Source organism: Meleagris gallopavo, chromosome 8 (assembly GCF_905368555.1).
Source record: "Meleagris gallopavo chromosome 8, MGAL_WU_HG_1.1, whole genome shotgun sequence".
NCBI classification, from domain to species: Eukaryota; Metazoa; Chordata; class Aves; order Galliformes; family Phasianidae; genus Meleagris; species Meleagris gallopavo.
In genome coordinates, this window is record NC_139411.1 from 28,368,144 (window position 1) to 28,393,266 (window position 25,123).

Here is a 25,123-nt window from a genome sequence, read left to right on the forward strand (position 1 = left end):
TACTTCTTCAATTACTTCTACAAGTTTGCACCTCAGGTTTTCCAGTTCAATGGCTAAGGTCTTCTTTTCCTCATGAACAGATATGATTTGCTCTCGCAGCTCTACAGTTTGAGGAAGGAAATGAAAAATATATTTTTATTTTATTCTTGGAAGAAAACAACACAAGAAATCGCATATCAGTGCAAGCAGACAAACACAAAATGACCTTGAGCAAAGCACTGGAAGTATTCAAGGCACATCCGCAGTAATTTAGGAACTTTGTACAAGTGTTAAGTAGTAGATATCTAACTGGGCTCCAGTTCCAGATTTACCCTATTGTGGCACCCCGCCTTGTTCAGTGCTGCTGCCTTGATTTGCATTCTGAATGATTCATTTTGTGCTATAAAAGGACCAATTCTGTCACTGCAAAGCATCCTCAGTCCTACTCGGGAGACTGTCACATCACAGAGACTCTGGTACTCAGGTAGCAGAAAGCAATTTTTAATGGGCATCCTTTGAAACAAATTAATGCACTTCAGTTCTTTTTGGATCATGAGTTCTTGTCACAAGGGAAATAAACAAAACAACAGGCAGTTAATACTTGGGAGATTTGCACTGAAGAAATTGTCCTGAACAGCTGCCAATTTTTGGTCTTTGTAACATTATGTGAACAGAGTCAGAATATAACCTTTACTGATGGAAGAGCTAATGCTTGTAATTTTCCCCTCAGAATTTTTGTTCCTGAATTATGAAAATATGAAATAAATTAAATTCACAATGGAACAAACCATTTGATTATAATCACTTCCTAACAGGAGATCAGTTTGCATACATAATATATCAAGGTTTAGGTTAACATAAAAACACCACAAAAACACAAATTTATTGATATATATTAGCTTTCAGTAAGTGCTCTCATTTCCCACCTGCTTCCAGTATTTCATGACACTACTGCTCACCAAACACCAGCCACCAGTTAAGAAAACTGTTGCCAATCAATTGCAAATGACAACATACTGGATGTCATTTTTTTTGTTGTTTCCAATCTTCAAAACGTCGAGTGCCCCCACCCTCCCCTCCCAATTCAAGAGATTTATTTTCCTCTCAATTAATGGCACGTGCATTCTGATGTAAAGAAGATGACTGGCTTTTCCCAGAAGATTCTTGAATCAAGTCTCCTTTTTTTCTGTATGCTTTTCAGTGAAATTAATGTGAAAAAGTTCTCTCACTGAAATGTATGGTAACTGGATTAATTCAGGCACATCTATCAACCTCTATGTATAGAGAAGGAGGCATATACAAATATATCTAAATCTTCATAAATTGCATAAATGTTTATTTTTCCAGACAAGGTACATACTAGGCTGCTTTACCAGCACAGTAAAGTTTTCAGTTCTTGTTACATCTGAAAAGAACAGCTACAATGACAAAAAAAAAAATGCAACCCTCCACCTCCATCTGGAGCTCTGGCCTTGCCATCATCTCTATCTAATGGATGAACTCTATGTTTATATGTTAGGATCTAAACTTTATTCTTTCAATAAATGAGAGTACTCCTCAAACCTCAAATTGTGCTACCTTATTGATACAACTTCTAGAAAAGTAGTGGGAGTGAATCATTGAAAGAAACATCCAGTATTTTGCTGGAAAAGCTGAAAGATTTCCAGGATCTCCAACACAACGCTGCTTGAAAGCACAGACATAAACAGAAGAGCAGATATCAACTTGGGCAGCACCACAGAACATTAAGGGGAGATCTGAAAACACCTCTCACTGTATGTGATCCTTCACTTCACAGGTAATCCAAGATGTAACTAGACTTCTTCCTCAATACTGACACCAACCAGTTTGGCTTAGCCTGGGGCAGAGCCTCGATATTCTTCTTTGGTACATGCTGTTAGATCACTCTGCTACCCCATACACACACACCCACTTTCCAGAGTATCTTCTCCTACATCCAGTGCTTTCAAAGTACTCAGCACTCGTATAGTCATTAACATTTAATAAGGACAGAGAAAGGAGAAGCCAGGAGTTCTATATATTTTACATTGTTACTTAGTGAATTCTTCAGTGAGGCAGAAAGCATAGACAGAACAGGCTTTCTTAGAAATCTCACATTTGGCCTTTTTACCCTCCCAAACCATCCTCTGATCTGCAGCCAGAATCTTTGCCCACTCTAACGTATCTTTGACATCTTTTTCCAATATAAGACAGGAGGAATTCCAGAATCTCATTTGTAATTCAGATGGGTTGCATGGTGTGGATCACATCTTCTCTGCCTCCTGTCCTACATCCTCCTGTCCGTAGGATGGAAAAATACTTGTTAAAGGATGTCATTCTACTCTTCTATTTCTTGGGAGTTTTTTTGTTGATTAAAAAAGAAAACTTAAAAACTATTCTTTTCAGCAATATGTTGACCTCCTTCTTTGAGGCTGCAATATTCAGACAGACAACAATTAGCAAGGTCAAGCTGAAAATTCAGGACTGTTGTACTTACACAGCATTTGTTACTGTAACTTATTAACAGAAAAAAAACAACCAAGAAGAGTTTTTGCTTGGTTGCTCTTTTAAAGCAAACAACTAAATAAGTCTCTATCTCAAAATGCAAAATACAGGCATCCTCCTTTTCTGTACTGTGATATAACACCACACAGAATTACAAGGGCTTCACACAGAGTTAGACTAGAAAGAATGGCAGATTTTGTATACCAAAATACAAATAGCCTGTCAAAAAGAAACCAGAGATTTCTTGTATTAATACAGATTTCTCATAGCAATGAACTTCCCAAACTTCACTGCTATTCCCAGTACAGCAGTCCCTTTTTAATTTGCTTATTTGGCAGTAACTCTGGAATATAAACAAAGTTTGAGTATACAAAGGTACACAATGGAAACACCAGTGGAGGGTCTTGCTTAACAGGCTCTGAAATAGTTACAGTACAGTTGAATACCAAGGTGACCTCATCCTCCTGCTTAACTTTTGCTTTGTTAGGGATATACAGAAACGTTTCTTTTACCAACTCAGTAACATCGAACTCTCTTGGCTGTGTAGATCCCTTTTTTCCTATTGCATTGCAGTCTACTTTGCAGGACAGGTATCTATCATATCCATTATACAGTATCAGTACAGGCCTACCATGTCCTTTACAGTCTTTCCCAGAAATCCTTTGAGGACCAGCCTCAGAAGCATAATTTGGAGCCAGATAGATACCTAACCCCAGGCCACCCTCTAGACCACTTTTACTATGGTGATGTAGGCCCAGCAACAACGCTTACCTTTTATTTGCTGTTGACAATGCACAGAATTGCACGATCCAGAGTTTGCTTCCGTATCTGTGGATGGATCATCCTCATCAATGTTAATCTCTTCAGTGATAATTTCTGGGCCCAGTTTTGCCATATAAAGCATACTAATTCGTTTCAAGGTCTTATTTTCTTTATTCAGCTGAAAGTTCAAGAGTGCAAAACAGTAAGAAGCTGGTTACTCTTTCTTTAAGCTGTTGCGCAAGAAAAAAACATTTTTTCCCCCGTACTGAAAGGAACAAAGAGCAAGACAAAGTGACATTACTTTAAATGCTCCATTCACTATTAAAATGGTCTGAAGATGGGAAGCTTCCCCTCCTTCTATAAGCAGGCTGGAATTCAATGTGATATGTCATCTATGCCCTTTTTCCATCAGGGAAGACATTCCTTTCTCATACTTCCAACTAGTAAACAACCTGCATAGGCTCAAAGCAAATCTACTATTAAGCTTTCATGATGCTATGCTGTCTCTGTGATAGCTGCTTCAGCTCCAGACCATCAAGCATGTACCAGTACCAACAACTGCCCCAGCTAAAGGACCTGAAGAAAGGGGCTGTGTTCCTGAAAGCTTGACTGGTTTTGCCACTTCTATCAACTGGTCAAAGAAAAGCTCTTACTTAGCTTGTAAACAACATATAACAAACAATTACTATACTCCCAGTGAGGACAGAATTACCACAAAATTCTGAAGAGTCACATACGTGAAATGAAAGCCGTATCACATACCAACTCTTTATGTACCAGACCTCAAGACAGAAACCACTCTGGGCTGGATGCTTAAGCACATGCCTGGTTGGTAACACATCTCCATCTTGACCAAGGTGCCAGGAAAAAATGAATAACAGGGATTACTGCAGAAATTTACTTTCAAAGCTTCTTTCACTGTTCCACACATAACCACCCCTGCTAGCAGCTCTCAGTTGCTAATCTCAGGAGCAGACAGGTGTGTGTTGGGGTGTCTGCACACTGGCCAAGCACTCTCCCTGGATTCAGCTCCAAGAACAACACTCAGTTTTCCACTAATGACACACAACACATTCCAGTCAACCTACACTTCAGAAGTCCAACCTCTGCTCTGAAATAAAACATATGCTGAACAGTTAAGCTTACCCTGACCTCCTACTTGAGCAATCGCTTTTGATCCAAGCCTTTCCTCAGCCCCCTAACTAAAGGAGATTTACTCCAGAACTTCATCTTATTCCCAAAGAACAAAACTGAGAAAGTGGGAAGGGCGTATGGAACCTTACATGGTTCAGTCAGCTTAAGGCACCAAATCCGCTTTGGCAAAGCAGCCCCAGGGGACAAAGCTAGTCTCAGAACTGCCCCTGCGTGCCCATTACAGAAAGAGCACAGAGAAGAAGAAAAGTTACATAAATACATTCATTTTCTTATGTATATGCTGATTGCCTATCTTATGAATTCTAATATAGTGTCATTATGGAAACAATTAAGTAAATACCTCCAGAAAGTACATTGCTAATGCATCTAAATTAAAGTGATTTCTTGCTGGTGTGATTTTTACCATATCTAAAGATGTACTTTGGGCAGGGGATGGGGAGGAGAGGAAGGGGGAAAAAAAAAGCAGTCAGCATTGCTAATGAAATTTGGTTCAAAATTGCTGTAATCCATTTTCTGATGAAGTGGCTCAGATGCATTTTATACAACCAAAAATATACAACAGAGAGATAAAAACATTCTTTAATAATAATGCACTTCTGATGAGATGGAATATAGAAAATTACACACTTGCTAAATTCATCAGACTAGACGCAATCAACAGAGCAGCGGAGGTCACCTTTCCCCTGCCCTCGCTTTGCTTTCACAAACAATCACCTGAAATGTAATGCAGTGGTTGACTTTTTCCATTTGATTTAGACATTGAAATGCTCATTACTGTTTTATATCTCACACAGGACAGCTCTAAAACTTGTTTTCCATTTAACCTAAATGCATATGAAATGTTGATATCAACAAGTTGGTCCGTGACTTATTCTTCAAAAATAGCAAAAACAAAATTCAAATGGGCATTCTTTTTATCCACAGCCAGGAACTGTATTTTACATCTCACATACGGCGTTAGCTTTTGCTACTTCAAAACCACAGATCCACAAGATTATGCAAAAACATATATAGGATATGCACGCAACAGCAAGTTTAAAAAAAAAAAAAAAGAAATCAGGTGAAATAGAAACACTGTAATTCTCACCTTAGAAGCCAAAGCCTCAGCACTTTCACGGCATGTCTTCTCAATTTCAAGATGATTCTGAATACAGTTTACTTCCTCAATAACCATGTGAGAAACTGTGGGGAGAATGTGAAAATTAGTCACTGTTCTCCTGCATTTGACACATGCATCCCATGATGAGAAGTATTACATCTTTTTAATTTCTATATAAAAATTTCAAAAACTGGGAAGTACATAACCTGTATGGATAGGAACTGCTCTGAACACTGAATATTGGAATCACTGCTTTAAGCAACTCCCTCAAGCCATGCCTGCAGCACCAGACAGGGAACTGAAGAATCCAGAGTGAACTTAAGGAAAGCAGAAGGCCAGCAGAAATGCTTCTGCTGATCATCGTTATTCACCAGCTTTACTTCATTAATTCGAGGAATCAGAGTGATATCTTAAGGATTGTCCTTCAATACTGCCATCATTATTTCGTTTGAAAATTGAATAATTTACCCAGAGAGGCTGTGCATGTCCCACCACTGGAGGTGTTCAAGCTAGAACGGGGCCCTGGACAGGCTGGTCTAGTATTAGATATGGAGGTTGATGGCACTGCCTGTGGCAGGGGGTTGGAGCTTCATGATCCCTGAGGTCCCATCCAACCCAAGCCATTCTATGATTCTATGAAAATTTGGCACAGATGCAGATTTTATAAAATGAGAACCTCCATATTTTTAAACTACAAGTTTAACCCAGGTGTTACAAAGAGATTATTTCCACCTTCCAGTCCTCTGATTTCAAAAGTACTACAGTAACAGAATAACAGTAATAGCAAATAGTCCTCTTATGAGACTTTTCCCTGAAACCTGAAGAGAAACACTTAAGTCCTCTTTGACATCCAGAAATCATCTTAATGGCTACAGAACAAGGCTTCAGGATAGGAAACATAGACTGCTGGCAAGTTTCACTTAAGCACTTTTATTGATACTTAGTCGATATTAACTAATGTTATAGTTAAACACACAGGAAGCCAGCAGTACATTGGAGTGTGCTACCAAATCAGAAGCTGCATGCAATTAACAAGTTCTACAAAATCTGAGCCGTTTTAATGGCATTCCACAGATCATCTGAGTTGAAGGACAGCAGTTCAGTCTTCTGAAGCACTGTTAACTGCCCTCCAAAGCAGGAAAAAACAGAGAAGGGGGGAACTGGGAAATCTTGGTCCACAAATTGTATTCCTAACTTCTTCTAGTAGCAGAACCACATCTTTCTTTGGTTGTCTTTTATTTCCATTTTTTTTCTGGCTTTAGAGAAGTTCTGTGCTCTAAGTATGCCATTACCAGAGGCTACATGTAATCTGGATGAAGAAAAGCTTCAGGCAATATGCGCCCATCTCTGTTCTGCTTTTATTCCACTTAGCTCTAGAAGTTTGAAGCAATGACATGCTCTGGTCAGGATGAGGGGCCCACGGAGATCCAGAGCAGCTCCCATTTCATAGACAGAAATCCAGTGCCCCCAAGTCAAGCTAGCACAAGTTAAGAAACAAGGACTGGGCTCACATGGTAGAACTAGAGATTACTCTTGGTTCATTTAAACTTAATTAACCTGCAATTATGATTAACTCACGGAAAAAAAATCTTTCCAAATTAAATACAAAAATATATTATTTCCTAAGTCTTTCCAAAGTTCTTATTATGTCAATATTAAAATTCATAAAGCAGCACTAAATGGCCTGAAACATCTCTAACCTTGACAGTTTTTTTCAGGGGTAATAATAATCCGCAGCAAATGCAGGCCAACCAAAAACCACTTAACTAATTAGTAGTTGCAGTCACCGAGAAAACATGAATCAACACTGTTATTACAAGTGGCACATTTGAGTGGCATCTAATTATGACTTGATGAGCACGATACTTGCATTATCAACATTACTACTGCATCCCATCAGGGACTAAAAGCTGCTGATGGCATTGACTGCGAGAAACTCCCACTCAATGGTACTACAGCACCCAACAATCTCCTTGGCAGGGGCACCCTCACTAAATGACATGTTAAGCGTAATTACTGGTAGACATTGTAAATAAACAGGATTGGAAGTGAAAATTGTACCAAGTGCATAAGACACAATCTGACACATTGGAAGTGGCAGCCTTAATTGAGAGTTTCTTTGACTGCTCAAGATCATTTCAACTGCATTTCTCGGAGGACAGTGATTATAACTGTGGAGACAGACGGCATAATGGTATCAGCACTGCTGACAGAGCAGTGAATTAAATTGTATCTGCTGTTGTGTGAAAGCCTTGATGAGAGGTACAGATCCTTAGTGGTCTTATCATTATAACACAATGGTCATGTTGTCATCAACCTTGCTGGCTCCAATTGAAAAGAAATGATTGTGTGTTGAAGCTTTCCCCCCCACCACCACCTTCTATCTCTTGTGCTCAATAGAACCAATTTTCAGAGAGCTATGAAATCACGCAATAGGGCCTAAAATGCAGCTGCTTGGCATACAAACGGGGCCCCATTAAACTGGAATCACACACAATATGTGTTTATGCCAGGAGAACAAATAGAAGCTGAGTACAGGCCAAGTTTATTCACAGACACAAAGCCGATGTAGCTCTTCATCAATATAATTGCCTTTTATATTGTCGTTTAAATAATGGGCTCTATTATTGCCTTAAAATCCTAATATTTCTGGCATTTTATCACTATGTTTACAAGGTATGTCCTTTAAAAACGTGAAAGGAAGATAAAAGAAACCTATAAAATTTTACAACATCAAATATTACTTCAAATTTTATGTCTTAACTAGTTGGCATTTTCTGCCACACTCTGGTATTCCTTGTATTGTAACAAAAACAAAACGGGCTTCAATTTTTCCCAGAAGAAACAGGCTTCTTAGAGAACATTCTTGCCTCACAGAATAGTTCTCTACGATCACTTATGGCAGTAGATGATTCCTGTTGATCTTACACTATTTTCCATAATTGTATCATGCGAACAATTATAAAACAGAAGGAAGCAAATTCCTCTATTAACGCAGTCACACAAAAGTATAGACTATGTGATTTCCTTATCCTGCATTAACTTCATCCACGTTTCTAATGCTTCAACCTGCAGTTCACCATACTGGCACAAACCAGACACAACAGACCATAGTCCTATTGTAATTGTCTCTTCTAAGGAGCTAGTCCACCAGGATACTTCCACTCCCATTAGATGTGCTTTGTTGCTTCCAGACACCGTACAATTTCAATAGAACCATTATCACAGAAGTGCAGAACTGAATATCAACATTCTCGCAGACTAGGCGAGAAAGAACTTGCTTTGAAAGTTATTGAGAGACATCAGATCATCCTAAAAACTTTTGATGGTGTGTCTGTGCTTAAAGCAAATTTTTTTGCCTTGAAGATAAAAACATTATTAGTAGTAGTAGCTTCAACTGTAGGATAAATCCCACTCAATCCAAGCATGCGTTACTCTCAAAGCCACTTGCAAAGTCCTGGTGAGACAGAGCCATATCTGTACCACTATTTTCACCAGTTTGTACCTTAAAAATAACTACCTGTGTTAAAACCTGTAAACTCTGTGACAGCAGTTTGTCTGGCAATAATCGAAGTCTTACCGATAAGCTCCTTAAAATAAGATTTTGAAAGAGAAACATCAAGTGGATCTCAATCTCAGTATCCTGAACATCACTTTATAGACTGCAGAACTATATTAACTCCTTCATATCAAAAAAATTTCCACTAACACATCAACTTACTCTTCTGAAACTCCTCCAGTTTTTTGACAGCCTCATCTCGTTCTTGCTTGATTTTGTCACACTAGGAAAAGAGAAAACTGAAATGAAACACTGATCCCAGTTACTTAATTAGCAGTCAGTCACAACATGCAAAAATAAACAAAGATCACCTACAGGAACAATAATGTACAGAAGCCTATCAAAGCATAATATCTTTTTACTTTCAGTCATATTAGATTGATGGGAGCTTTAATTTAAAAGTCATCATCCAGAGCGTTTCTTTACAGAATGGCAAGTTGTACTTGATTTCAGTTCCACTTCAGTGCTACTCAAAATGCTTTAGAAAACCTATGTTACCCAAAACTGATATAAACAAAGTCATCCAGGTACCACACGACATGAATATGCTTTAAGTTTAGTTTCTTCAACACAAACACATTTAGAAAATACATCCATTTCTATTCGTACCACATGCAACAAAAATACCCGCAGTCAATAACCAGGGACACTTCTATCTTGAAAAGGGAAGGATACTCATTTTCATACCATCTCCATACTTCCATTAATTTTCAGGTTAACACCAATACTACAAAGGGTTGCAATCATCTATCTTACAATGGAAAGATTTCATCAAAGACAAAGAACAAAACAGACATTCAATAGACTTTTCTAATAAAACCCCTTTTAGAAGCAAATGAAAGAAACCACAGAAATGGGTAAACTTCACAAGAGGCACAGTGAGCGATTAACCACACTGAAAAACACATGACCCGGGGGGAAGCATGACTGGCACATAACGCATCTCACACTCATGGTGTACCAACATTCTTCCTCACACGCAGCCGTGCGTATTCAAGATCACAAATCAACTTCTGGAAAAGATCTATGTGACTGAGTTCCTTACAGTGCAACTCCTCCTGCAGTTACAATGACTCCAATCACTGGAACAGAACTGGGAAAAGAAGAAAGCTGAAATGATTTTGCTCGATTTTCAGTTTTTCCACATGAGGACCCACTTTGAGTTAGCTGGCAAAGGAGCCTGCTGTTAAGTAACAAGGAGGAGAGCCTGATTCAAAGGAAGCCAAATTCACGAGAGCCCTTCTCTCAACCCCCAGGGACTTTGGATGAAGCCCAAAGAAGGACCTGCTCTTGGATAAGGAAAGGCTGTCATCGGTGGCACCATGGGAGCAGTCTCAGTGCTAGCACTGGAAGCTACTGCTGATGGCTGCCTGCAGGAGCTGCACTAGAGCAATCTCTCCTCTTGCTGCCTCAGGGTGATGAGATGAAGGCCAGCTGCTGAGCAGGGATGAAGGTCTGTGAAACAGGGAAGAGCTGCAGAAGGAGCAAGCCATGCTGCCCAAGCAGTGCCAGACAAGGACACGCTGTTTCATCTGGCACTGTGGGGTGTCAAAGTTAGGAGCATCCTGCATAGGAAAGGTGGAAAGGGAAATGTGTGCAAGAATCCTGCCACTTGTTGCCCTCCCTCTCAGCTTCCTCGGCAGAATTTTGTCTTACCTTACCAGCAGCAGCACAGTCTAAGAACAGAAGGCAGTAAGACACAGAAAGGAAGTAGTTCTGATTGTCCCCGCACAGCACAGCTGCACTGCAAAGGAGGAGCAGCGTGAGCTGCTGCAGCTGCTGCCTCCTCACATTTTACAACAGAGACACTGTACTATACTGGCATAGTGCACCCACGGACTTTTCTGCACTCTGCAGGCTTACAGCCCTCTGCACATGAAGTGAGAAAGTGCTTTCTAATGCTCAGTTTAAAAAATATATATACACAAAAATTAGCATTTTAAGGATCTAATCTGTTGCCTGTGGAAGTCAACAAGATGCTTTCCTGCTGATGGAACCTTGATGTAGCAAGCATATCACATCCTCTATCACAGGAGAAAAAATTCCTTTTGAAATCCCCCCAGTAACACGCTGCAAAGTGTAACAGCTTTGCCTGTACAGTGAAAGGGGAAGTTAAATGACCCATTCCACTTCACCTTGAGTGCTATTTGCAGAGGGCTCCACTCGGACCACAGCAAACTAGACAATTCTCCTGATAGCTACACGTTTCTTTGCACAATCAGGGTCTGCAGTTTTGGATCTCTGCAGAGTAATTCCTGCTCCCAGTTACAGCTTTCTGAATATTTTCCTTTGGTGGCTGCTGCGCTTCAGAATAAAAGAGCAGGAAGAAAAGGAGAGCAGCAGATTGTTGCCCTTGCTGAAATGATCAATGGAAAGCAGTTTGCCTTTTGTCTTGCAATCAGACCTGTGCAAGCAAAGCCACTACACAGCCCTGCAAAAACAAAAAGTAGTTTATCTTCAAATTGGCTAAAAGTAAGAGAAAGTTGAGACTATCTTTAACTCTTTGTACAGTTTATAACCTGAAAGTTCTGCAAGCTATTCACACAAAATGATTAAGATTTGTGACAAGAAACACTGATAGGAAATGGAGAAAAATTTCACATGCAGATATAACAGCTGTTCTTACAAAATGTACAGAAGTCATCAAAATTCAAGACCTCTTCATTTCAAAAAGGCAGCAGAGGCATATACAGAGAATTGTTAATTAACAAGCACGCCTCTCATCCTAAATGTTAAAAGAGAAGCAGTGTCCTACTGCTGTAAAATACATTGCTCACTTTCCACATTCAAGTGCATGAACTGATGAAAAAAAGAGCAGTTTTCAAGCATTTATTCCCTTGTCAGAAGTAACCAACAGCTCCAAACTCAAGAATATCCTCAAATGGAATAAAAGCAGATTACTCCTGGTTTATCAGCCATTTCTTCTGTTTTAAACTTTATTACAGTAAGAGTTCCAACAAAATAACCATTTATACATTTTATTTACTATGTTTTATCTAATATTTATAGTATCATTATCCCAATATAAACCAGTGCTAATAGGCAATAGACATTTCAGTCCTGAACTAGGTACAGGAGCCAATGTTAAATTCCTGACAATAAGAAGTCATTGCATTTGTACATTTAGAAAGAAGTAACAGCTCGGTTTCCAAAATTCATCTTTTTAATTCCTCAATTATTCACCTTTAAAGCAGCAATTGTAGGACCTTTGCCAATGCAGCCCATTATGAAATTTTTGCTTTTGAGGCAAACAATCAGAGACAATCCTTTCCTTTCTAATGCAGAGAGAACAGACTAATATGCTGACTGCTTAGAAGCAAATCACCTACGTGGCAAACACTGGTGCTCACACCAAACACTGCATATTCAGTTATGTGAATGACAGTAAATGAAGTTGGCCTGCACTGGGAACGAGCACAGTAGCAAGAGGGTATCCTGCCAGCATGGGAACCTGACATGACCAGGCGATTCTGCGCAGTCAGTGCATACAACCACCTGGAAGACTGTGGTCTGCACACCCACTCTGCTCACCCCATGACCTTTTGCCATTAGTTTCAGGGAGGCAATTGGTGGATTTCTTCTCTGATTTTCATCTAGCAGTCATCTATTTTGCCAACTACTTTTTGCATAAGCTCCTACTGCTTTCAGTAAAAGGCCTTCAAAGAGCAAAAACAAGAAGGAGATTGTTCAGCCCAGATATTAAAATACAAGAAGTTCACATAGCAGCCATATAGTCAGTTAAGCCATTGCTAAGCAACACAAGATACATTCTGTCCCTTTTACACAGACTGTACGATTTATGCAGATTTAATGCTTGTTCTAAAATTATTAGTTTGGCGCAGCGTGCAAAAGTATCCCATGACATTTTCTATGCTCCTAGAAAGAATGAGCATGTCATCACGGCAGAATCCCTTCTCTGTTCCCATTTGGTGACAAAACATATAATCCACTCTGTACAAGCGCTTCAACAGAACAAACACCATGAATGATGTATCAGAGATACAGTATTACACCTACTGTTTTGGAAAGCTGTCTTGCTTTTTTTTTCCCCCTACTGGCAGAATGACAAAACACTGTCAAAACCAGTGTTTGGAGTCATTTCTGGCTGATTAGCAAGTAGTCAAATATTTATTCATGCTCTGACTATGAATATGTCAGAACTGCATATTAACTATATTTGTGTGTAACTGAATGTTAGTTACCTTTTATTTTTTGTGAACTAGCACGCATGTTTAGTTGGTTACTTCAATTTAAAAGGAAGACCGAAGTAATCTGCCAACGTCATTTTTGTTCCAGTTTTTGAAAGTATTTAAAAATACAAGTTAAAAAAATGCCTGCACCAATTTTGTCAGAGAGCCCTGCGGAGATCTCCAAATCAGCAGTTTAACAAGGAAGGAAGAAACACCGTGGACCAAAGATCTGATCTTTTACTCCTGAATTGCCAAGGTTAGTAGCATTCTCTTAAGCAGTGGTTTTTTAAACAAAGTAGTACGCATAAAAGACAATTGACTTTCTAATCTTAAAAAGAAAAAAAATACGGGATAAAGAGTACATATTTTCAAAAATTAAAATTACATTTGATTCTCAGTTACACACCTGCAGTGCACTTAGTTCCACTAGGATCATTTTTCCATTAGTTAAACTGAGACAGCTCATGTTTTAGTCATATATGTGTACTGGTGACTTAGAAAAAAAAATTCCATTGAGCGTATCAAAAGCAGAGACATAAAGACTAACTTTATGTGGTACTTCCCACAAATCATCTGCAAGTCTTGAAAAAATTCTCTCGCATCTTGGATGCAATTGTGGTGTCCATAATGGATATAGAGGAAGCTTACATCCTGACAGACAGTGGCAGAAATTGGAACAGAATTTACTTGCAGCTTCCAAGAGCCAAAAACACAGACAGCTTGTGTCACAATTGCTCCAGCATCATGTTTGATCCTGCAAAGCATAGACTAGACATACAGTTACAGAGACACTAATAAGCTTGCAGGATTACAAAGCCCTACAATAGTTTTTTCCAGTATTAGTGCTGTAAGTAAACACAGCCATGAACTCCTTAACAGTAGATTCTTTTTGTGTGCAAGAAATGTACTTACGGCCTCACACTTAACCACTTGAGTCCAAGCACTTCAACAATTAGGCAGAACTGCATACATAAGCTCACCAGTCTGCAGAATGGAGGTTCTTGCACCTCCCATCTTACAGCTGGGCAAATCAGTTAAGAACATGCTGGAGGGTTCTCAACTGTTAGGCAAGTATTTTGAGAAACATCATAGCAGGTTTCAGAAGAAGCATGCGAGAGTGACTAGGCGTATGCAGTAATAAGACATCTTGTGGAAAAGAGGAACAAGAAAGAAAGAAAAAAAAGCAGAACATAGCAGTAACCTCAGAACCTCGCATTTCATCTTGATTTTGGAAAGACTTCTTTTTTCATTTAAATTGCCTTTGGAAAAAAAAAATTGTTAATAAAAATGCAATTCAAAGAAACCCTCCTGAACAATAATCCCTGTCCTTTTCCTGACACAAAAAAAACTTTGCTGTAGAAATTCCCAAGGTATTTGGACAAGGTTTCAGGGCAAAGCTGGAGCATTTATTTTCCAGGCATGGGAAAGTCCCATTACAGAACTCCTTGCACGTGATTGAAGCCAATTCATCAACATCAGCTCAAGGGGAGCCTGGACACATGCAATAAAGACAGAGGTGTTGCAGACAGAATGCACAGAAAACACACAGCTCAAGATATGGGTTACAGTCAGTCCGCAGACTAGAGGAATACTTTGGGGAGGTATTGCATATGATCTCACACCCCTCCCTCTCTGCTGCTGGCCTTTGCCAGAGACTGTGTACTGGTGCTGGACAGACTCCTTCTCCCATGCACTAGAAGTTAACTGCCACAGTTTTCTCAACAGTGAGTATCAAGAACAGATTTCCTGGGATATCTGGGGCTCTGGCATAGGACAGTGAATGGGAATGCAGGAACAAGCACAAAAGAGATGGTATCATTGGGAAGGAGGGAGTGAAGCAGAATATGCTGAGCTCAGTGGATATATACAGAATCATTGTTGAAACATAATATAAAAAGAAGCTTTGAGGTTTCTTTAATAATGAGAAAGTAGTTAAGGACAAGGTCTCCCCATTACAGCTTTGAATTGCAACATTTATAACAACCAGACTCAAATTGACATTTTAGAAATGACTTCACGGAAAGCAGAACTAAACCTTCATGCTCTGGCAGCTAATAATGTTCCCTAGTACTGGAGAAAGGGGAATCTTCTGCTCACCACACAGAATGGCAGTGCCCTCATTGCTTTCCCCACTATCTAGACCTGATAAGAGGTTTTCACTGATCAGTTTCTTTTGGCAGATACCTGATACATTTTGCACATTGACAATAATTTAGACAACACAACACTGTCATCAAGCCCCTCTCCAAGTCCTCTCTTCTTGTTGGGGTTCCTCACAGGAGTCCAGGGTGAGGAGAGATACTTTGCCAAATGTGCTGAACTTCACTACTAGGAAGACAGCTTACCATAATTACATTAACAAATCTGGAAAGTGGCCCTTATGTTTGTACCAACAAACTTCAGAACATTAAAAAAATAGAGCCCACAGTAATGAATGATGTTCAGTCCATAAATTCAAAGTCTCTTTTCAAGTTACACGGGTGCACATATTTCACAACAGGATATGTGATATACTGCAAATCTGTTTTAAGCTGCACTCTGACTGTTGAGGTGAGACATCTCCTCTTCGAAGAAATCTTGTGGAGAGAGAGAGCTGAGTACCTTCAGAAATCATACTCCCACATTCTGAATTTTTAGAAGGACTGGATTAGGGCAGGAGTTGTTCTATTTCCTATTCGTTAAGTTTCAGCACACAAATCAAGCTGCAATATAACAATGTTTAGATCCAAAGGAAACAAGTTTTCCTAAGAATATTTAAACACTTGTATTGGCCTACGCTGACAGTGTGAACCAGCTATAGAAACAGTCACTTAAATATATATACTCATATATTTATAGCAACTTGTCTGGTCTAAGACAGCTAGAACAGCTGCTGGGAGTTATTTCCTTTGCTCCTTAACACATATATGTGCAAGAAGTACTGATTAGTGATGCCATTTTAAATAATCAGCTGAGCTCACAAAAGCAGACAATAACCTCCCAAGAAAATATTCTGATATTTAACATTTTAGTATTAATGAAATTATCCTTCAATACAAACCTCCTCTTTCGTTTTCTTATTTTCTGCTCTAAGCTCTTCATATTCGCCAATAGCTATAAAAGAAAAATAAAGAAAAAAAAAAGGTTAACATTGCAACATCTCTTTTACTCAGACTAGCTTTCTACTTATTCATTTTAAAGCTCTTCTGGTTATCTACGTAGACTTTGAATAACATGGGTCATAAACTTTATTAATAGCCTATGGATGAACTGGACATCCTTTTAGAATTGAAGTAATTGGAAAGCATCTGAAAAGGATAGTAGCTCTCAAACAATCAATTGTTGATCAATGGAAAGTTAAACAATCTTATTGACTGAGTTCAAAAATTACAAGGTGAATGCACTGGCTTGTAGACACAAGCTTAAACCCACACTGGCTCAGGTTACAGATAAGTGCACAGTTGATGCAATACTGTTACGCATAGGTACCTACAGAAGAGCTGAGAACCTTTTTTATTTCTTTACATATTTTCTCACAGCAGAAGTCCTATGAGACGCTTTTTTTCCTTTATACTCCATGAGGAAGACATAAGAAGACAGCATGATTTATCCAAGATCACACAATTACTCGGCTACAGGGATCAGCAAGGAACGGCTCAACCTGTGGGATGCCTGCGGTCCCTTGTTTCAAACCAGTAAACGATGCACAGAAATAATCAGTCAGTCTATGGGATTTTTCTGTGTGTGTCAGGACTGCTTTGGCCTTCAAGAAATTCTACTACCATTATGAAAAAGTGCGAACACACCTTCAAAGTAGTAAAGACACTAACTGTGCTAGCAGGGAACTCTGTTCAATCTTTAAGATGCGTACTATACGAATAAAATGAGACAGTATCCTACCTCTTATTCCAGCCCCTCAATACCCACTTCTTCAACACATTCTCACATACAAGAGGAAGTTATATCAGCACACCAGTGTTATTTTAATCCAGCTTAAGCAGAACTGGATAAAGGTTTTGAATACATAGCTTTCAGATGATAGATGTTGTAGGGTAAGATGGTAAGAGAAACTTCATCTGAAGACATGACCATGTAAAGTCTGGTAGATGAGCCACCTGAAAACCTGCTATTGCTTTCCAGCTTTAAATACCTCAACATTTTCAAACACAAAGCTCCTAGAAATCAAGTTACGCTGTGCACTGCTGGGATGTTTCTCTTCTCCCCTACCCCCAGTGTTTCAAAATCTGTTGAAATAAAACAAATTCAACTCACTCCTGAAAGCTATGTCTGAGATATCACAGTTCTGCTTGTCTTAAGCACATCTGTTACTCACACAGAAATATACCAAACATAATAAACTCAAATTACTTTATTTTCTCCAAGACCATTTCATTGTAGAGACAAAGGTGCAAAGTACAAGGAGTCTCGGAGACAGACTGCAGTTGCAGCTCCTCGGCCAGTCCCTCTAACACAGAGCTCTGGTGTGCCCAGACCATGGCAACACCTTGCTGCTACGTTCACCTGAAGAGCTTGTGAAGTGAAACAAAACACACTTCTTATACAGGAATGTAAAAGCTATGTCTCCTGATCACTGCTCTACTACTATGCCATTTCTGTGCTCTTTTAGGAAGCTCCTTGTACTTGTAAACTGATAGCATGTGCTCACTTTTAAGGCCAACTCACATTCGTTATGCAATGAAAAATGTGAGTGCAGCTCTCATCTGCTCTGTGAACCAACAGTTCTGAAGTCATAAGCCCCTCAGGCTGGGACACAGGAACAAGTTCCCACAAAGCCAGGCAGCCAGGAGCTTACACAACGCTCAACAACCTGTGCTAACAGCTCACCTACGTGATTGGGAATTGAACTGCATGTTGGAGGAAGCCATTCCCTCTTCTACAGCTGTTGGTAGAGCACAACACATTTGTCATGGAATGAAAACACAAAATCATCATTGTGGTAGCAATGGTAATAGGAGGATGGTTGGGCAAGATGATCTTGTAGGTCCTTTCCAACCTTGTGATTCCGTGATTCTATGATCAGCTGCTTTGTGCCAAGCTCACTCTGCAGTGTCTTTTCACCATGGCCACCCCCTTGTTGGAATTAAGGAAACAATTACTTTTTTCTTGAATATAAGTAGCAATGTTCTGCTATCTTATTTTGAGACCTTCATGCAAGGTAATTTCTGGATCATCGTGTTTCCACACAGACCTCACTCTTCAGATTTTCAAGTATGGATTTACAAAATGCTAATGAACAGTCCGCTCTTTTTATCAGGAAAGTGAAATAATAATTAGAAAATGGCCACATGTTTTCTTCTGTATATTAGATTCTCTACAAAGAATACAACTTATAAATTATGAAGGATGAACAGAAAGTTGGAGGATCTTGTAATTTTTAACAATAGAGGTTGTGTGTTGGTTTTTTTTTTAATTATATGGAGATTTCATACAAACCTTTTCAAAGTTTAATGTACAACAGAGTTTTGTGGCTGCCCCTGAAAGAGTCACAAGTCCAACTAATGTTCACTGAAGTGCTGAACTGCATAAAGGTAGAAATGATCTCATCACTCTAAAGCTGTCCTAAGAAAACCAATGTCACTTTATGTTGTAAAACTCATACAGAGTTTTTAGCCCTAAAATCATTTTTGGGAGAAAAAGTATCATTATCACTTTTCCCTTGATTGACAAACCATAAGCAAATCCTGGTACAACAGAATCTAACTCCTCTGTAGAAGCCAGAACTATCACTTCTCCTTATTCTACAAAGGCTCCCACACAGCACAGCCCTGACAATGGCATCTCAGCATCTGAAATCTTGGCTCATTCAGATTATGCTATACTTACATTACCCTGCAAATAAAAATTAGTGGTGTGCAAAACAAACAATGAAGATGCTATACTAAAGACACTACTGAAATTCTAGAGCTCTACATCATTTTCCTCAAAGAATCAGCACTGTAACACACATGAATAGTAAAATTCCTACTCTGTATCCACTCACCTCCCACAAACTCTGAAGAACCTTACTAAATACCTATCACATACCTTGGAATACTGCCACTGCCTGACAGATTTCAGTTTATCTTTAACAGATTTCTTCCTGATACACAGCAGTGTGATGGAAATAACATAGTAGGATATAAATTTCTTTGCTGCAGGCTAACTTCTTGCAGACCGAGGTGCAACACTACAAGTCGATTTCAACACCAAGGAAACAAAAATTTTGTGAAGGAAAAAGAACAGAATATTCTTGGCTACAGCTCCCAACCCACGCAAAACGTACTTCCAGCCAGCACTGATCTTATTTTCAACTAGTCTGAACCTGGATTTACTAACAGAAGATGTGTCACCTCAATTAGTTGATTTTTGTATTTATATGCATGTTATGTTAAAAAGCACTTATTAGTAAAACAAGGTCAAAATAGTTACAATTAGGTTATTATTATAATTTACACTGAACAACAGAAAAGACACCTGCATGTATACACAGTGAGATTTCCCAGTCTTCTATTAAAAAAAAAAAACCTTCCAAAGCTGATTGTTAAAAACCACAAATAAGAAAATTCTACACTTACATTCTTCAGCATTTATATTGCAAACCTTCAAGTAGATGGAGAGCCCTTCCACATCAAATCAGCCCATAATGCCACTTCAGCATTCCAGACTTACTCAATCAAAAAAATAAGTAGTGCACAAGGAAAGCACATGTCGCTCCACTACCTATCCTTCTGGGCTGCAAGCTGGGCATGTATTTACTGGTGCAGGCAAGAGCCAAAGCTTGCAGTGCAAAAAGCTATCCTAATGAACTGCGTTGGTAGAAGCAAATTCACACCTGGCCTTTGGCAGCTTTGGACACCGTGAGAGGGAGAATCATCCCTGACAGCAAGAGCACAAGAGAAGCTCCATCAGGCTGGCCCCTTATCCCAGTGCACCTGGAAAACTGAGTCGGGCCAAATCTGTTGCTATTTGGGAGACAGTTTGTGGAACAATCTCCTGACAAGCCAAGTGTGCAGAAGACCTGTGAACTGCTCTCAGGAGTAAACACACAGGCCAGAAGGACTGGATTTTTCTGTTGTTCCCAATCTTATGGTCAAAGATCCATTCTGCTAAGCCCAGGCAACCTCTCTTCCAGCAGGACACGGCGTGGTATTGGTAATATCAGCCACGTACAAACTGTAAGATTCAATTAGTAAATACTTTGCTGTACCCTGCACTGCATCCTGGGAGTCCCACGGCTCCCTGGAAAACAGAAAGGGAAATTAAACATACCACAGCCTGATAAAGCCTAACCATTAAGCTTATATCAATTTGCCTTCACAACTTTCTGAAAAAACAGATAGCATTACATCAAAAAGCTGAAGCAGGAAACACTGTTAAACTCTAACAAATGAAGAAAGCATTTATACATGATGGGTCCTGCTGGGGAAACGATGGCTTCTGCATACAAAAACTCAAAAACACACTACATGGGAAAAAGTGTGTAGAGCAGATGCCTACAGAAGAAAATGCAGAAGCCAACAGGGCATTCCAACTGAATAAAAAAGTCCCTCTGGCCATAAAACTTACCTTTCTGCCACAAAGAACAAATTTGTGAAATCACATTAAGAGTTTGTCAATAACACATACGTAGCACTACTCTCAGATATTCATGCCAGACTGGCAGTGTGCTCTAAAGAAGATGCGTTCAAACTTCATGGCACTACGTTTTTTTAAAGAGAGTGAGTAGATCTTAAAATGAACGTTTGGGATGAGAGACTCAAAATCATCACACTTGAGAAAAAAGGAAAAAGCCAATACAAAGATAGATAAGACCTTTAAAACAGATTAAGAAAATGATGTTTAGTACATCTGCAGTTAATGGTGGTCATTAACTACAGTAATTTAGCCAGGAGTTTGTGACAGTGGCAGGAGAAGTGCTTCCATAATGTATAACTCCAGATGTTGTGGTTGCTGAATGCTGCTAAACAAAGATGTGACACAGCTGAAGGTGCTTCTTTAAGAGCAAAATTTCAGCAGCACCAATAAAACCAAAGACAAGCATGGCAGTCTTCCATGCTGGCTACCATGCAGCTGTTAAGCTGGTTTGGTGCCCTGCTGAAAACATCACTTTTAGGTAAAAAAGGGGCATTTAGGTAATGCTAATATTCATAGCATACCGGCTTCATCTAATCAAGCCATCTCAGAAAGCTATTTATAGAATGAAAACTCAAATAATACTTCTAAGGCTTAAATATCATTGATACAGAGATCGTGTTTCTCCATGATGTTCACCTTAAACTTGGCAACAGAGCAAGCTGAAAAACAAGCAGTGTCAAGTATCCAGGTCTAATCCACGGGACCTGGAAAATTCAGCATGGGTGAAAGATAAGCCTATCATGCTCACAGTTTCAGTGTCCTTGTCGCTGAGCAGAGCTGTGCCAAACAGCCAAGTGAATTTGTCCAGACACCAGTCAGTGTCACAGCTGCCACTGAGAATTGCACAGCAGCCACCAAATACCTGCCTCAGGTGCAATCTGCTGACCTTGGTAAGGGAAGTAAAAGCAGCACTGAGACATTTCTGCAATCAGCCACGTACACAACTGCTGCCCTATCCACCTAGCCAGCCAGGGCAGCTACCTGGCGTCACATACAGGCTGTTTCTCAACACTGGAAAACACACCCTGAAAAAGGAACTGAATGCAGGCTACCGAGAGAATGCGTTCCAACTCCTTCAAATCAATGTGTGTTACCCAGAAATCTGACAGCAATAAATCTCAAGCCATGTACCACTTTGAATGCAATAAACACAGGACTCCTGAACAGTACATACACCCAGAATCTCAAGCCTTCAGAGACTGCAGGTCATTCTATCATCATATACTCTCAGTGTAATATTGTTACCTATACTAGAAGCAGCAAAGAGAAAAACTGCTCAGTTTTTTTCTTCCTCTTTCCAACCATCTCTGGGCTCTTTACTCGGGACACTTCAGTCCCATCAGTTAACACCGTTTAACTGCAGCATGTTAGCATAATGCACTGGTTTGCATCTAAAACAGTGCAATACCAAAAAGAAAGTATTTTCAATTAGTTTTCCACTGGATAATTCTTCTCTCATAAAAATCAGCTTTCCAGCCAGTCATGCAATTACAAAAATATATGTCAGTCCCACAACAAATTACTAACACTCCTACATTTGGAGAACATCTATCAAGAACAGCATGTTACAGGACAGGATCTGCCTGTTAGTTTCTATTTCAACAGCTTAAAAGGATCGAGGGCAGCTAGCACTCAAGTTACAGTACCTTTCATTTGAACTAACTCCTGAAGTCCCATAAAGTTTCTTTAGACATTAAAGGACATTCAGTCTACCTGAGCAGAAGACTTTCAGACATCAATATTGAAACCACAGTTCTTCTGAAGTCAATTGAGAAAACTCAAAGCAATTTCAAGATGTTGGAATTTCTGAAGAACAACCCATACTTGCCTCATTAGTAACTCAGCATTTCCATTTTAGCTTCCATCTCTTCAGAAGCCAGCAGCATTGGAAAGAAGCAATCGATTGGGAACAAACAATTTTTTAGCCTTATTTTTTGGTCCCACACTATTAAAACTCATACTTAGATATCATCATGAATTTTACAACAACTGTAATCCTTGTAAGTCAAAATCCAGCTGGGACAACTAAACATCATGAATTTACAACGCAGAGTGTACAGGCACAAGCAAAAAGGAAGTGTCGAAGTGGGTGACCACGAAGTTTCACCTGAAATTAGTTTCAGAGAAGCTCCTGCTGCACAGCAGAGGTGACCCAATCCAGTTATAGCCTGTAATATGTTTGCTGCATATGAAGCTGAGAACAGAGGCATTCCGGTCTCTGGAGAGATGCTCACAGAAAACGTTCACAACTCAGATGACTGATAACTAAGCCCAATGACTGTCATCTGTTTAACCAGCCAAGAAACTTTCCTAGACCAGTTTGGTTTGGGAGCAGACTGACTAGTGAAGATGCAGGCTACCTTTTGAGCACCCAACTTTTTTCCTCGTCCCTTCTTACCAACAACACAATATGTTCCAATATCTTAGGACATGAGCACCCATAAGGCTGAAACACTGAACTTCCCTACAAAAGCACTGAGCAGTGACTCACACAGGGAACCCAATGCACCCTTCATTCATTTACACTGGAACTATAAAGGCAGCAAAGAAACTCGTGGCATATCAGGGCTAGCCGTGGGCTGTATCACCGAGTTCACATGCTGATTAGGAGTGGAGTAGAGGATGCTTCATGGGCTGGTTAACACCTCCTGCCACGCACAACAGAGCAGGGACATGGAGTTTAGAAACAAGGAGGATCTTCTCATGAAACAGCCTTTGCAGGAAGCCACGCTTTCACTTCTCCATGCCTCGGCACTCCCGTCGAGTTCCTCTTCCAAAGGGGAGAGGACGGACTGACACCGTGAGAGGCCAGACTGACAGCGAGCTGTCGCTGAGGGCTCCCAGCACTCGAGGCAGCAGCACCCAGACACGTGCCGCGCTCCTCGCCCTCAGCCGGCCCCGCGCCGTCACTCACTCGACACCCACCTGACAGCACGCAAAACTGACAGGTGCGGAGGGCCGAGGCGGCCGGGACGAGCAGTGCCGCAACGTGCCGGCTCCCGATTCCACGCCTGCTTTTTTTTCGCCCCGCAGGGGCCCGAAAGCTAAGCGGGGCCGGGGGCCGCCCAGGCCGCACCGCCCGCCGCCGGCCCCGCGCCGCAGGCCGCGCCCGGCCCCGCACAGCCCTCTCACGCCGCCGCCTCGCGCCTCCCCGCGGCCGCGCTCCCACCTCCCGAACCCGCGGCGGCCGAGGGAAAGAAGGAGAGCCGGTCCGCTCGGAGCCGGCCGGAGGCGCCGCCCGTCCCTACCTCGGTCCTTCAGGCTGACCAGCAGCTCCAGCTGCTTCTCCTCGTCCGAGCTGTTCATCCCGCCCCGCTCCGCCTCACCTCTCCCGGCTACACCTGGCAACGTTCGGGCGGCTCTCGCGGCCCCGGGGCGCGGCGGGCGCGGCGAACGGCCCGGCCCGCTCCGCTCTGCACATGCCCAGACTCCCGCGGCGCCCCAGTGAGCATGTGCGGGGTGCGGCGGCTCTGCGCCCCGGGCTGTGCGCGGCACCTCCCTGACGGGCGGCGGCCGTGCGGCCCCTCTGTGGCCGCGCTAAGACCCACGGAGCTGCGGGGCGAAAGCGAGATCCTGAGGGACGCGAAGGAGGCGGGAAGGTCGCCGGGAGGCGCTCGGGGTGCTGCTCTGGGTGGTGTCGAATATGCGCACGAGGGGCTTCAATGAGCGCTTTTACACCGTTCGCAGAGAGCGGCATTCCCAGAGGTTCCAGAGGAGCAGCTGCGGGGCGATTCCAGCGTCCAATGTGGACAAAACGTTGGGACGATATCATTGCAGAGAGCTTTGGTGGAGATCCTGTTCTGTTTGTCTGTGAAGAACACGGCTGTTCTTCCCAGCAATCCCAGAGGGAAAAAGGAGAGGATCTGGCAATGAACATAGAATCACAGAATCGTTTGAGTTGCAAGGGACCTTTAAAGGCCATCTGGTCCAATTCCCTGCAATGAGGGACACCTACACCTCCATCAGGTGCTGAGAGTCCCATCCAGCCTGACCTTAGTTGTCTCCAGGGATGGGACATCCACCACCTCTCTGAGCAACCTGTGCCAGCCTTATTGTAAAAAGAACTTCTTCCTTACATCCAGTCTACATCCAAATGTCCCCTCTTTTAGTTAGAAACCATTTCCCGTTGTCCTATCACAACATACCAAAGAGATCTCTCTATGATTCTATCTCTGTGCTAAAGCAGTGACCCTACCCAGCTCTTCTGGAGCCTGGCACTGAATGCATGCAGTCATTGCAGAGTTTGATTCTACCCTATTT

The 25,123-nt window shown here is 41.1% G+C and overlaps 1 protein-coding gene across 1 annotated transcript in view; it reads right to left on the reverse strand.

Moving 5' to 3' along the window:
- Positions 1-24,430, reverse strand: part of SHTN1 (shootin 1) — a 58,496-nt gene extending 34,066 nt beyond the window's left edge. Inside the window, exons 1-6 of the mRNA XM_085229019.1 lie at positions 24,112-24,430; positions 16,290-16,342; positions 9,222-9,282; positions 5,489-5,583; positions 3,256-3,424; positions 4-101 (exon numbers count right to left, since the gene is read on the reverse strand). Coding sequence (XP_085085145.1) covers positions 4-101; positions 3,256-3,424; positions 5,489-5,583; positions 9,222-9,282; positions 16,290-16,342; positions 24,112-24,169 — 534 coding nt within the window. The 5' untranslated portion in view covers positions 24,170-24,430. The remainder of the gene's footprint in view (positions 1-3; positions 102-3,255; positions 3,425-5,488; positions 5,584-9,221; positions 9,283-16,289; positions 16,343-24,111) is intronic.
- Between the last annotated feature and the right edge of the window lie 693 nt (positions 24,431-25,123).